Source organism: Aulostomus chinensis, chromosome 22 (assembly GCF_037954235.1).
Source record: "Aulostomus chinensis isolate RoL2024-O1b breed Wild chromosome 22, RoL_Achi_v1.0, whole genome shotgun sequence".
NCBI classification, from domain to species: Eukaryota; Metazoa; Chordata; class Actinopteri; order Syngnathiformes; family Aulostomidae; genus Aulostomus; species Aulostomus chinensis.
Window position 1 is genome coordinate 5,770,685 of NC_141341.1, and position 15,291 is coordinate 5,785,975.

General features: G+C 44.8%; 1 protein-coding gene across 2 annotated transcripts in view; it reads left to right on the top strand.

Moving 5' to 3' along the window:
- Positions 1–15,102, top strand: part of susd5 (sushi domain containing 5) — a 20,868-nt gene extending 5,766 nt beyond the window's left edge. Inside the window, exons 2-6 of one of the 2 annotated variants that reach the window (XM_086193127.1) lie at positions 1,364–1,493; positions 3,122–3,299; positions 8,523–8,632; positions 9,772–9,960; positions 11,441–15,102. In XM_086193127.1, coding sequence (XP_086049253.1) covers positions 1,409–1,493; positions 3,122–3,299; positions 8,523–8,632; positions 9,772–9,960; positions 11,441–13,260 — 2,382 coding nt within the window. In that variant the 5' untranslated portion in view covers positions 1,364–1,408 and the 3' untranslated portion in view covers positions 13,261–15,102. Of the gene's footprint in view, positions 1–1,363; positions 1,494–3,121; positions 3,300–8,522; positions 8,633–9,411; positions 9,696–9,771; positions 9,961–11,440 lie in introns of those variants that run through there. The other variant, XM_086193128.1, reaches the window with a different exon arrangement.
- Positions 15,103–15,291: the final 189 nt, after the last annotated feature.

Genomic DNA, 15,291 nt, shown 5'->3' on the forward strand with positions numbered 1-15,291 from the left:
CTTCATTAAGACAGTTATTCTCAGCCAATCGTCTCTTTCTGGCCACCGGCTGTTAATTCGTAAAGCAGCCATTTATTCCTCATTAGGATTTAAAGTGATATTTCACACATGGAGGTGTTTTCTGCCTCTCCGGTGCTCAGAAATAGGAGCTCACAAAGATGTTTGTTACCTCTGCGTCTATGAGAAAGAGCCGGCCATGTACACCGGAGCGCGGCCTGACGAAGCGCCCGTCTGCCTCCATGATGATGCTGTTTGTTGGGCCTCACACGTACTGGTAACTGTTTTTCACGCTAATGTGAGCTTAAACTCCTCAAACTATGTTCTCAGTTTTAGCTGACGTTTTTGAGAGTACGCGAAGAAACTCAACGCAGACAAGTAGAAGCATGTCAGCAGTGTAGCATGAGCCAGACGCGCAGTATAAATGATCACCCGTGTGGTGTCAGGTCTCCACTAGGTTTGAAGTAGAAGCAGCTGAAGCAGCACTTCCTGGTCCTCTGGTTTGAAACCCGGTGAATTATGGTTACTTTGGGTTTGTTTTTTGTTTTTTTAGCTCAAAGTGTTGGTGGATTCCTGAGCATTCAGCACGATAAAGAGGACCTGGACAAGGCATTGAGAATGTGGAATCACACGTTTCTGGACAAGTGCCGTTAGCAGCTGGTAGCCTTGGAAGCGGTTAGCTTCAAGCTAAATATACGTGGCCGGCTCTTTCTGCATTCTGGAGTCACTAAAAGTGATGCAGCTCCGGAATTTAAAAAAAACATCATCGCAAGCTGAAAACAAGTATTTTTGAGTGGTTGGATGAATTTCTTTTTTCTTTTTTTTTTGAGGTGACGTATGGCTTTGACACCTATGATCCAGGCCAGCTCAGAACTTCTTGCTCAAAGACACTAAAGCAGCAGCAGCTTCCTCTTCCCTGAAGGAGAAGTCCGGCAGTCCATCTCTGCCCTCCCTCAAGATTTTAAGCCGTGACGTATTTACTAACAGGGACATGCAGGTTTTCACACCGGTGCTCCAGCTACTTGCAAGGGTGACTATTTGGGGAGACAAACTGCGTCTCTCTCTCTCCGGAGCAGTTCTCCTTCCGTTATCATCACCCGCAGTTGTCAACAAGAGCACCTTCTCTCACTCTCTCCTCTCCCTCTCTCTCCCTCTCTCTCTCTCTCTCTCTGTGTCTCCGTCCCCCTCTCCCTCTCTCTCTCTCCCTCTTTTTCCCTCTCCCTCTCTCCTCAGGCCACCTTTTCTGCCTCGCCTGGAGAAAAATCAGCGAGTTTGTTATTTAAAGAAAAAACGCAAGATTCCGTCAGAGATTACAATTTTGTTTGGACTTTTTTTTATTCTTTTTCTTTTTCTTTTTTTTTTTTAGTTTCGGGACACAACAATTTTATACGACAAACGAGGGCGCAGAAGGATGCTGGCCCGCAGTGTTCAAGTTGTTCTGTCGTTGTTCTTTGGATGCCTTGCGTGTATTTTTGTGACTTCTGTTCACGCAGATGGTAAGTCCACTTGAGCCAGGGTAGAAGTTGAGCAATACGTTCAAATATGTAACTCATCACTCTTCATCACCTGTGTTTTTTTTTTGGTTGTTGTTTTGTTTGTTTTGCTTTTACTGAATGACTTTCCCTCCAGGAAGTGGGACGCTGGTGATGCACTCAGAGCGCACAATGGAAACGCGCGCTTGTACCTGCCTTGTTTCCTTTCAAAGAGCGATTTTTCTCTCTTAGTCCGAAAGATTTTCTACCTGAAAACGTTCACTATGGTGACAAATCAAGCTTATATAAGTAATAAGCCTGTACTTTGCGGGTGAGAATGCCGGTGGTCAGCGCTCAGCTCTGTCCGTTACGCTTTGGTTGCGTTCAGTTCCAGTTTTACTTAAATATTTAGAAAGTTTTGCCTTTATTTCGGCCTCTGCGTCGCTCCTGCGTGTTAAATGCTCGTAATGACGCAATAATAAGGTGGTAATGAGTGGAACAGCTGATGGGGTCGCAATAAACTGCAGTTAATTAACCATCAGTGGCGCGCTTACACACACACACACACACACACACACACACACACACACACACACACACAAAGAGAGACTGATCCGTCAGAACTACATTATGTATACAAATACATATCATTAATTGAGACTATTCATTTAGACACCTCTGAATTAGGTTTTTTGCAAAAAACAAACAAACAAACAAACAAACAAACAAACAAACAAACAAACAGAAAACCCCTGTCTTCATTAGATCCACTTGTGCAGTATAATCTGACCCAGTACATCAGCTCTGCCATAAATTCTGCTTCTAAAAAGGTAAAAATGTTTGATTTCGATGTTGTCAGAGAGCTGTTAAGCCTTTAGATTCCTGGTGTTTGGGCTAGACTTAATTTACTGTTTGTTTTTCTTTCTCTTTTTTTTTTTAAAAATTTCATTTTTTCTTTACATTCCAAAAAAAAGAAAGAAAGACAAAAAGAAAAGCACTTTTTGCTATGTTTTTTTTCACGATTTCTTTCAATTTAAATGAAAATAAAAGATAAAGTGATTTGATCATGGCGGCGTGAGCTGTCATCCGCCGTCAGGGGGTCCCGAGGTTGTAGTTTTCACTCATGTTGAATTAAAATGATGTTCGTGGCGTTCCCGTGGTGTTCGTGATGTGCTGGACGCCCCTTTCCATTCACCAGAGGGGCAAAGCACAAACCACAAGAGGACACAGACCTGTACACTGATAATCATGATAAACACACTTTCATTTTTGACAACAAGAAATTTAAAATTACAACTTCGCAGGAGAAGAATTAACAACAGCTGAAATGAATTGTAATATATTGTACAGTTGTGAATTAATTAGTGGTAATTAGGAAACGGTTGTTGTTCCAAAATAAGAATATCTGTGAAATATACCAGATATTTAGATCAGAACTCCCTTATAAAAATGTCTTCCTTTTTATCCTTTATTACAATGCATTTTTTTCTTCGTGCAGACAGAAAAAAAAGACACAATATCACAGCGCTATAAGCCACCGTAACATTTCCTTCACCAGGTTCACTCCCCAGTGGGCATCTTTGATCAACATAAAACCTCTCCGCAGGCGGTTTTTGCAGAGGTTTACAAATGGAGCGTTTCTCTTTCCTCAGGTCGAGTGTTTGTGTTGGACCTGAAGAACTCCTCCGGCCCGCTGGGCTTCAGAGATGCTGAGAGGGCTTGTGCTTCCCATCACGCCCGCTTGGCCTCGGCACCCGAACTCCGTCATGCCGTGCTGGAGTGCTTCTTCTCGCCGTGCACCCGAGGGTGGCTGTACGGAGGCACAGTGGGGTAAGAATAACAGCATCTGTATTATGTCTTGCTGTTAGAAGGGAGAGAGATGTCAAAGGTCATGTCAGCGGGATGGAGGTTGTGGGAATGGATGGGAAAGAAAGGAAGCATCGGGCAGCGGTAGCTGTTACAGAGAGAGCGGGAAGCTTGAAGAAGAGAGTGACACATTTCAGGGGGGAAAGAGAAAAAGAGAGGAGGAAGACAAGGAGAAAGACTCCTCTGTTCCGTCCTGGAGGAGGAGGGAATTCTGAACCGGGGTGTCATGTCGACAACCACCTCCATTTACACATCTCATCTCCACGGTAACATGACACACAGCTTTCAGCAGCCACAGACAGACCGGTGGAGAGACATTTGATTGCGCTCAGAGGAAGACGGGCACACCAGCAGCCTATCGTGATGCTTGTTGTTTGTTTTAGGTGCCAAGTTATCGCATATCAATTCTGACTCAGCCTTTGACGTGGTACTCATCTACTAGACAGTGTCACTACTGATGAATCTGCTGATTCTGCTCCTAATTCGAATGATTCATTTTACTCTCTAAAGCCTGCTCACCGCATCAGGAAATGTTTTTTTGTACATGTGAAGAGGTTGAGCAGAGTCCTAAGCTCCACGAACAGTTGTGTGAGGGAAAATACACTGACCTGAGCCAGGAGTTGTTGGGCTGCGTGACCTCCGTGAACCTCTAACTGAGGTGTGGGACATCGAGACGCATCGTGGCTAACGTAGGCGTCAACGAGGCCGGACGCACGGAATAGAGTGGGCTTCAGGCTCCGCTACATTGATTTTTGATGATAGCGCATATTGAGAATGACAGAGTGCAACAAAGTCGACAGAGACATTGTGCTCATAAAATATCAGAACAGAGAAAAACAACCCCACCTTAAAATTCTCCTGAGGTCATCAGAGAGCCCTCAAACATCTTATTTTTTGGAGCCTATCCCTGCAGACATTGGGCGAGAGGCGGGGTTCGCCCTGGACGGGTCGCCAGGCCATCGCAGGGCCAACAGGAGCAATTAGGGACTCAGTATCTTGCTCAAGGATACTTGGACATGGTCACCGGGGGAAGTGGGGATCAACCACTGACCCTTTGGTTGCTGGACGGTCACTCAACTTCCGAGCCATGCCCTCAGCACCCCGCAGCTACCAATCAGCTGTTTGAATTATGTCACTCAATGAGAATATAAGTGTTGGATCTTAATTATTTGGTTTTTATAAACCGTTTTTACAGAAAATACAGGAAACAACCATTAAAAACTGTAGATATAAAAGGTGATGAGCAGCCCAGCGCACTGAATGACCCATAGGGTGAGACTGGACTCAAAAATTGCCTCCTGCGCAGCCTAACTTCAATCAAAAGCAGTTGATGTTTGTCGCATGGGGATTACCTCCTGCATCCCCTAGGTGGCGCTTCGACCTTAATTCAGTTTGTAGATGCTTTCAGGTCACGACTGTCGTTAGAGGTGAAGTCTGGAAAAGATCAGACCGTGCGGAGTCCAGTTACAACAATTTTCCGTCCAATGGTGCAATATCAAAATCGGCCGCCTCGCCACAGTAATGCCCTTCAACGAAACCTCTCAGTGTTCGCAGTAGCGCATAACCGAGTTCTTCAGGTGTTTCTGAACAATTTCACGATGGATCTCGTCGACCCAGTAGGAGGAGAACACTGTTTCCATGAGGTGGCGCTATGACTATGACCCCCCCCCCCCCACACACACACACACACACACACACACATACACACACACACACACACCCCACCACGACCACCACCACCAGGGCGTGGAACCAACCTCATAAAATCATCCCAGTTGTTTCTCTGTAATCCTACGGAGAGACAGGAACTACTGACCCTTGACCTCTTGACCTACATATACAGTAGAGCCCACAACAGACTGGCGATTACTTACATTTGCAAACATGACGAAGCAGCAGCCTGTTAAACTCTTAAAAACACACCTCTGGGCACATTTAAAATCCTTTTATCAAGCCGTCAGTCACTGAAGTCCAGCTGAAACTGTATTTCGGGAGTATTGAGCTGACGTGATGTATATTTGAGTGGTGCAGGCATGTAGGCGGGACATGACGTCGTAGGACCTGAATCTGAACGTTCCGTTTTCAGCCTTGCGTCGACATAATTGTCGGTCTATTACATAATAACATGCCTCTCAGATTGACCCCCTCTGTTTTAACATCTCGCCCTTACCTGTCAATCATACATGCGGTGCCACGGTAACCAAACACAACATTTTGAGCTGAGTCAACACACAGGTTAAAACGGAAAAGCTGGTGTCGCTATCTTAGTGAGGACACTCGTCGAAGACGCCGCTCACACCGTTTGTTTTTTCCTATGATAGACAAGTCTCACACATACACGCATGCACACACACACAAAGACACACACACCTGCAGGAGCTTTTTAAGGGTGCGTTTTTCTGTCTCTCTCTGTGTTTTCACAGTGATTTCTGTCTCGCGGCTCATTCCTTCGCTCTCTCAGACTTTTGTCCTTATAAGCTGAAGTTAGCATGGCACAAGCATGCAGTATGACTCACAGCAATTCTCACAGTCTCACTCCGCTGCCAGTCAAATTCTTTCCAATTACTGATGATTTGATTAACTCGGTTACACACACACACGCGCACACACACACACACACACACACACACACACACACACACACACACACACACACACACACGTGCATGTTTTCACGGCTGGACCAGTAGCCTTTCCCCTTAAATGACTCATACTATGAACTTCATAATGAGAAGTACAGCATCTCTAACCTTCAGTGACCTCTCTGAACGCCACATGGGTGTGATTGATGCTGGGAGCTGCCACGGAAACATGATTTGATTGGCTGAGAGAGTTTTAGTCAGTCTTTTGGAAGATAAACGGACCAAATAAATCTTGGTAATAATGCGGCAATGAAAACAGATGATTTACTCAACTTTTTTTTTTTTTTTTTTTAAATCTCAACAGCTTGCAGATTTATGCATTAATTCATGTTTCAATGATATTCTTTTGGTTCTTCTCAGTGTGTACTTGCCTCTTTACGTCTGAGTGCAATTTGAAGGTCCTTTATTTAAGTATGTACATTTTATCCAACTTCATACTTCTGCTTGAGTAAATTTCAGCGGGAAATATTGTATTTTTGACTTCACGTATTTGAATTTCCACCGAATATGACATCTAACAAGTGATTACCTTGAGCACGCGATCTGCATCACATTGTGGATTCTGGATCCTGAAGACAAAATCAACTCAGTCGGATTCTGGATCTGAGATTTTGAAGATTCTATGTCTGTATTCTGTATCCATGTAACCTCTGCAGAGGTTTTCCACTCTGCATTCTTTCCCATAATATTTAAACCAGAGAGCTGCAGCAAATTATCAGTTTACAATGCATGAATCAAAAGACAAAAAATTACAGACTATTTTGATCACCAATGAATCATTTCACCCTTTTTGGAAGCAAAAGTGTCAAGAATGGTCTGGTTCTAGTTCCTGAAATAGAACTCTCTGTTTTTCTTTGAGTTTTGAACTGTTGCATGGACAAAAGACACAAGTTGAACATTGGGACTTTGGGAAATTATGACTAACATTTTTCAAACTTTCTTGACATTTTATCGTCTGAACTTTTTTTTATCAATTGTGAAAGTGATAAGCAGATGAATTGATGATGGAAGTTTCAGCCCCTGCTGAGGTTTCCATCCATCCATCTATTTTCTTCCACTTATTCCTGTTAAGAGTCGCAGGGGGGGGGTGGATAGGCTCCACCAGCCTTCAGGTGAGAGGCGGGGTTCACCCTGGACAGGTCACCAGTCCCTCACAGGACAAACACATAGAGACAGACAACCATTCACACTCACAGCCACACCTACGGTCAATTTAGAGTATCAATCAGCCTCGTCCCCTCTTGATGTCTTTGGACTGTGGGAGGAAGCTGGAGTACCAGAGAGAACCCACACAGGAACAGGGAGAACAAGCAGACTCACACAGAAAGATCCTGTGCTGAAGCCGGGACTCGAACCCGGAACCTTCTTGCTTGGAGGCGACAGTGCTAACCACTGGTCCACCGTGCTACCTCTAATGTTTCCAAACTATTTTAACGTCTTTGAAAATCCAGTGCGCGTTCGGGGTCACATCTCAGTTCTCTTTGAGTCGAGTTCTTCCTACGTTTCGTTTTCATTTGACATCCAAGACTAGAGAGAAACTAAAGACATATTTGCGTACCAGAGTTTTCCTCTCATCTCAGTATTAACACGCTGCTTACACATCGATACCTCAGCTTTAAAGATCTAATGACGTCATCATGTTAACACAGGCCCAAACCAGTTCGTTTGATTAAACACACTCGTTACATTTCACTTTGCTGCTGAAATGTATGCGCGTTTTCTTAGTCTAGACGTGACTTTCACTTGTGCTGGAGTATTTTACATCACTATGTTGGTATTTAGGTAAACGATCAGAATACGTCTTCCACCACTGTTGAATATTGAGTACACGATGTTAGAACTGTGATTTCACTGTGACTCAGGACTCACACATGAGAACATCCACTCCAAATGTGCCCTGGTGTGATAATATTGTGCCACAGGCTACAAATGCAGCGTGTCTAAACCGTGATGTCTTTTCCTGGACTCTCATATCGTGCTGCTGCAATAATATTTGAGTAAGGAACCAATCTGGTGCAGCCCAAGAAAGTAGTAAATATGTGGCTGTGCGTATATGTGTGTGTGTGTGTGTGTGTGTGTGTGTGTGTTTGTACCCTTGTGTTCACACAAACTAGAACTGCAGATTTACTGTTATCCAGCAGAAATGTGCCTTAAGCTCATATCAGTTTTATCAGTGATGTAATACTGTGAGTGTTGGAAACAGGAGATATAGTTGAGGGAATCGGCGTAGTGTGTGAGACGCAAAAGTAGCCGCCAACTTTTAAGGGTAAATATGCCTATTTGTCATCCTCCCTCAGACCCAGACATGAAGATAGATACCCTTCTCTCAAATGCATGAGGGAGTTGAGTCCTAGAGACAAGCTGAATGCTACTTAGCTTAGCACAAAAAATGGAAGTGGATAGGAACTGTTTGGGGGGGGGGGGGGGGGGGGGGGGGGGGGCTGAATGCCGTTTCTCCTGACTGATTGTTCTATTAAATTGTAATTAAAGGAGGATATTTTTGGATCTCTAGCAAAGACTTTTCACAACCTGTTTCTATTTGTAGGACCACAGTGTGTAATATTGTGGGCGGCGCACTGAAAGCTGTGGATGTGAAGACAGAGAACGCCACCGAGGACACGGCCCACCTGAGCAGCTTCTGCATCAAAGACAAAGGTCAGTGAACGCACTGGTGTTTGCTCCATTTGCATCACGTTCAACGTTCATAAAGTGCATGAATGGACGAGTTGTGTGTGTGTGTGTGTGTGTGTGTGTGTGTGTGTGTGTGTGTGTGTGTGTGTGTGTGTGTGTGTGTGTGTGTGTGTGTGTGTGTGTGTGCGTGTGATATAACTTGAACCATGAATGTGTAAGCTGAGTTAGGGCTAAATTCAACACAATCTTTCCACATGAACCTGTGAGGGGAAGTGTCCAGAGGTTGGTTTTGGACCTGACTATTATTGGATGCCACCCAGTGAAGGGTTCTAGTTCTTCCTCATAAACAGTAGAACCACTGTGGCTGTTTATGTACCGCATACCCTAAGTTGGAATGGACACTCTTCTGTGGGAAAAATTAACAGTGTGGGTCCACTGAACATTGGAGGAAGCAATGGCACAGTTTCACGGTGGGTCTGAGGTTGTGGTTGTATGGAGGGGATGGAAAGAGGACCACCAAAGATTTACGTAATTAGTAAAAAAATTTCATACCAATCCAGCCAATATTTCATACACCCAAGAAATACCAGTAATTCATAGTTTTGTAGTACTTGCAAAAAACATTGTCCTGCCACTTTCTCTCTGTGTCAAAATTGTAAAAGTAAAAGCCTTTAGAAATTTTGAGAAATAAGCCAATGTTCATGAAGCGTCTCAAAGCTGCTTCCTTGTCTCGTTCAGTACTTACTAAGCCATGACCGTGGAAACCTGTAACTGCAGTTGAGGCTTCCCAGCTCTCCGTGAGGTCAACCGATTTGACTGCTTCTCTGACGTCTGCGGCGTTTTTAAAAAGCTTCTGACCAACATTCCTCGCGATCTCGCTTCGATTTCAACTCAAGTTGTCGTTGAAGCATGTTGTCGCACACGCATTACTTTGACTTCTGAGCTGGAGTCAGCGGCGGGACCATTGGACCCTGTGCTATGAAGACACTGCTGCTGCTGCTGCTGTTATTTATAACAAAGTATTCCTAAAACATAGATCATGTTAATCAAACAATGAGTGTAAAGTGGGCGTGGACAGATTAAAAAGGTGATACCTCTTGACAAAACATCGAGATATCTCTTAGGCTTGTTGATTCGTTCATTTTTGTGTGTGTTTTTGACAGATGTGCCGTGTGGCGACCCTCCGTCCTTTCCAAATGCACGTCTGCACGGACATACCGGGTTTGAGATGGGCGATGAGCTGCTGTACACGTGTGCACCCGGTTACGTGATGCCCAGTGGGCAAAGTGCCTTCAGCCTTCTGTGCGACAGCTGTGGAGAGTGGTACGGACTGGTGCAGATCTGTGTCAAAGGTAAGAAGGTGTATCAAGTGTTATCAAGGAGAGCACAACAGAGTTTGATGGAAGCAGAAACAGAAACCCCCCCCCCCCCCCACACACACACACACACACCATCCTCTTCAAAGCTTTGAGCTTTGACCTGGACAGAATAACAGACTGAGGTTAACTCCTTCGCTTGTTAGTGCCCAGTGTTGTTACTTGACTGGTGTGTCATTCCGGGCTTCTGCGAGACAATGTCTTGGTTGTGAGTTGGGATGAGAATGGCTGCAATGGCACCTTTGTGTGACATGCCATGATGCGGTCCAGTTCATAGCAGAGGGAGAGGGACACAAGACTTGCCTAGGAAGGCAGAATGCAAAGCCTGTGTGCATGTTAGCTAACAGAGATGTTGGCATGTTTGTTCCCCGATGCAAAGGGATTTCCAAGAAGAACCTGGTACTGATGGCAACATCCAACAGCAGCGCCTCTGAAACACGCTAATGAGCACGTTCTGTCTGGCAGGGTAAAGCTGGCAGGTTGCAGCGTCTGTGGGTTTTATAATGCACTATTTGAGGAAGATTGACTTCTCGCAGTCACTTGATTCTGGAAGTGTCACGCTGAGAACCAGGCTTTAGCAGTTCGCTGCTCCCACGGCCCAATGACCTTTCTACTGCTATGTGGACTTTAAGGTTTTTTACTGTGCAAATCAGGATTTTCTGGACCTTCTTATTACAAGCGACAAATCGTTGTAAGCCAACTCACAAAAGGTAGAGTAGATTTAACATTTCCTGATTGTTGTGCTGCCATTTTTTTTTGGAAGTTGTTTTGTGTTGTTTAAAGGGTTAACAAGCCATTTTAAAGACGATTTTGTTTTATGCTCATCTAATGAAAACACATACATGTTAGTTTCAAGCCTGTCTTATTTATTAGTTTCAAGTAATCGGTAAAAAAAAAAAAAAAAAAAAAAAATCACACTCGAAAAACTTTATTTTTAAATTGTTATCAGGGTTTTTAGCCAAGCATCCCATTCTTGTGGTAAAGCTAGCAGCAGAATCTGACAGCTGTATGGTGGAAAAACCAATGAGCTCTCTCCTGTGGCTCAAAATTGTACTGCAGGTATAAATCTTAGCAGTAGCAATATTACATTATATTTAGGGGTGTTGTTGATTGGGAGTGTTCAGTCCATGTCCAACAGACCTGAAAACCATCCGAAATTAACAGGTTGATTGGCTGATATAAAATTTTGGAGGTGAAAAGTCCTCCAACTCTCAAAATGCATCTCTACTCATCATTCCCTACCCACTTTTTTTTTTCTCTAGCATTTTTCAACATTATGTAGCCGTGGGAGTTACACTCAGTTGACCTGGAAGTTGAGTTACTCAAGAAAACAAAAATAACCCGAAAGGAATTGTGTAACTTTATTCACACCTGTGACCGTTACGACTCAGTCTTTGAGAATAGTGGAGTCGTGAGATCAAAAATGATGAGAACCGCCATGTCTTTGCTTCTGCAGGTGACGCTGAGAGCCACATGGACTACGAGGACAAGTTCACAGATTCCTATGGCGAAGCGGAGCGCCAAAGCGAGGATGGGAAACCAGCGGAGGCTCAAGGCGAAGTGTATGAGGAGGTGCACGGAGAAGCATTGCCAGAAGGGAAGTGGAGTCAGGGGCAACAAGAGACTAGCTTCAACACAAAAGCAGAGGAAGAGCATCGAGACCAGCGCGGAGAAGAAGGGGTGATAGGTGGCAAATTTGATGTGGATTTAGAAACAGGTGACAAAGACAAGGAACGGACCACTGAGGACTTTGTTGGTCATCCAACATGGGAAGGGGAGAGGAGGGAGGAAGTGAGGACTGACGCAGCAGCTGCCACAGAACCCCCCGTCTCTATCCTCTCTCAGAAACACCTCTTCTGGTTCCCCTCTGAGGCCTTCCAGCAGGAGGGGCGTGCTGCCTCCGTCAATCCCGTCACCCAGGCCACACAGAGGGCTTCAGGTGCCCAGTCAGAGGAGAGTAAAGAACAAGAGAGCCAAGAGAGGCACCGCCACCAGCGTCCTGTCAACGTTGATCTCCACAAGCAAGACACGGGGGGCAAAGAAGACCACCACGATGACGGCACCGATAACGACAGCCGCCACGATGACGAAGACGACCGTGACAGCGATCAGGATCAAGATGACGGTGGGGATCATGTTGGACATTACGTTCCAGCTCAGCACGACCATCTGGACCGACTTGATCGCTACGAAGATCGTGACGACCATGATGACCATTATGACATGGGAGAACACGAAGATGAGCGTGTTCGCTACAGCAGTCAGGACTATGACGATCGAGATGATACTTACGATGAACACGAAAGCTACGAGGACCACGAGGGTGTGACCGACAGTGACGATCATCGGGAACATCCCGGGGGCTCCGAGGAACATCCAGACCAAGACCACCGTGATGATGGCGAGGAGCACGATGAAGACAATAGTGACCATATTGACCATGAGCACGATGACCATGATAGTTATGACAGCCGTGAAGATGATGATGTTGATGATGACGGTCATCAACGTGTCATCTTCTCTATAGAAAGAGACGCAGCCCATAACGTCACCCAGAAGGGGGCTGGAGAAAAGACCACCACAGATGAGACCTGGCTAGATGGATACCCTGTCGCTGCAGAGGAGACAACGGAGAGGGCAAGACCAGAGGAAGTAGCACAGGGGACTGTTGTCAGGGTAACAGACACACCCAACAAGGTGGACAAACCTGACACAGGTGAACCAGGGGCGCCTGAGTCTCCCACCGCTGACTTCGCACAAGAGGGTGTGGGGGATGAGTGGCCAGGCTCCATCTCCACCGTGGCTCCTTCTGTAGACCACCCAGAGCCCTCAGACTCCCCCTCTTACTCAGACACCCTGGAATATGACACACAGCAGGCAGCCCCCACCCTCTCCTGGCTGGGCGACCTCACTGAGCACCCTTTCCTCGATCACGGCCCGGCTCCACCGGTGCACGACGGCGACACCCTCTCTGGAGTGATGGATGAGGAAACTGCGCGGGACCTGCCCGGTGAGACCGGTGAGAGGGGCGAGGTGGAAGGAGAGATGGGTGAGACGATATGCACGGGCGAGAATTGCCCTCCTCCCAGCTCCTCCAGTCGAGGCCCCACAGTGGCCGCAATAATCGCGGCGGTGTGTGTGGTGGCCGCGGCAATCGTCGTTGGGGTGTGGTGTTACCGACGGCAACAGCAGAAAAGCTCAGTGTATGAGATGAACGGGAAGGGCCTGAGTCAGACCAGACAGGGCCAACAGATAGAGATGCAACAGAAGGTTTAGGAGGGCGGCCGAAAGAGACCCTGACGGAGGGGCAGAGACATCTGGGAGGGATGTGAAGGAAGGTACGGACCCTCATCACCTCATCACGTCACTGCATCACTGAAGATCCTGAAGAGAAGAGATGATCTACGCCTCTGGTTTGACACACAAAACTGTTAAAGAAAATAAACAAGAAATTGAAATAAGATACCCTGGACGGGTGGAGGGTCTGTGCCCGACGTGGCCTCCATAGTGAAATGTAGGAAAACCACAACAGAGGGCGCTTCTGCCTGAATATATGAACTGAGATTTCAACCCTGGACATTGTGGTAAAAGGTACTGTGTGTTACTTTGCTGTTGTTTGTGTTGGTTTCACATTGTTAATTGTTGATGTGTGTTATTCTGGATTCTTCTTCTTTCTGTTTTTTTGGTGGTTCGTTTTTTTTTTTCGCATTGTTTGAGTGGTGTTAACCAACTCCTCAACGAGAGAACCTGAAGATCGTCATACCAGGCGGTGCTTGATCAAGACCAGCAAGGAGAGAGAGAGAGAGAAAAAAAAAACTGTTGAGGATGATGAGGATAAAAGAGTCTAATGAGAGTTGGTGAAAGAGGAAAAAAAGGGAGAAGATAATAAATGTGTGTGTGTGTGTGTGTGTGTGTGTGTGTGCGCGCACGTGTGTGAGTGTGTGTGTCTGAGTGTGATGTGTGAAGTCTGAAGGATGGATGCCGTCGGCGGTCATGCCATCCACAAATATTGTGCTGCCGCCATGGCAACAAAGAGAAACAAAGAGCAAAAGTTTGAATTCCCTTTTGAATGATTCCGAATAATCTGCTTCAGGTTTGTCTTTTTCTTTTCTTTTTTTTTTGAATGAAATGGGTAAATGTAATTATAAATCTAAACATCTTGTGGACTTGTGGACTTTGTGCTGGACCTTTGTGCTCTAAATGATATCCTAATAAAATATAAAAGGCTCACTTCTTTAACAATAACGTGGGGCTAAACATTCATTTCTGATGATATTTTATTTCTTGTGTTTTTAATATTCGTCCGATTAATCAAAGAATGGACAAATATCTTGATTTGTTTGTATGACATCGGTTTATGTCGGGTACTGAAGTAGAACGTGTGTCGGAAAAGAAGGAAAAGCAAGCAGAATTAAAAGATCTCATAGATGACAAATGTTCAGATAGACAGTGCAATATTATGCAGATATACGCGTATGTCATGAGTGTCGCTGTGTTCATTTAAACAATTGTATCAGTAACCATAGCTTGTTAAGAAGGATGGATTTCGCAGCATTAACATTTTTAAAAACAACCTGAACATTAATAATGATATGACGATGATAAATAATCTGTTCTTTTTGTGCGCTTTTTGTACAGTTTTGGTTGCATATTCTCCACCTCGTGACTCTCATAATATCAGTGTATTTAATTTTGCCAATTAAAAAAAAATAAATACAAAAGACAAAACACACAATAAACCAATTTAGCGAGTTTGACTGATATCATCAGAATTATTATTATTATTATTATCATTATTATTATTATGCTCAAGTCTCCTACTGATATTATGATAAAAGCTCAAGCTGGAATAATCACATTTTCAATGTACTGCAAGTCTGTGTGATTCTGTGATGGTTAAACTCTTGCTGTTCCCAGAAATGTGCAGAATTCTTCAGAGCAGTTTTGTTTTCAGTGGAAAATGTAATAAAAAAAAAACGTGACAAAATTAATCAAAAAAAGCCACGCAAGCCTCCACTCGTTACTTCCCGTCTGTTTCTTCTTCATCTCTCGATGCGTGAGGATGAAGTGTGTACTGTATACCTGCTCTGTAGGCCACAATAAATAAACTCAACATACGACTCTGAGCAGATTATTGCGTTAAAAATGTTTTTTTTTTTTTTTTAATCTCACAGAAATGTCTCCGTGACCTTTGACCTTGACTCCTCTCTTAATCTTTAACCTCCTGCTCTCCGCCGTCCTCTGTTTTCCTGCTTTCAAAAATGTTGAAAAATCACAAACGGGAGAGGAGATGAAAGCTCGGTGCTG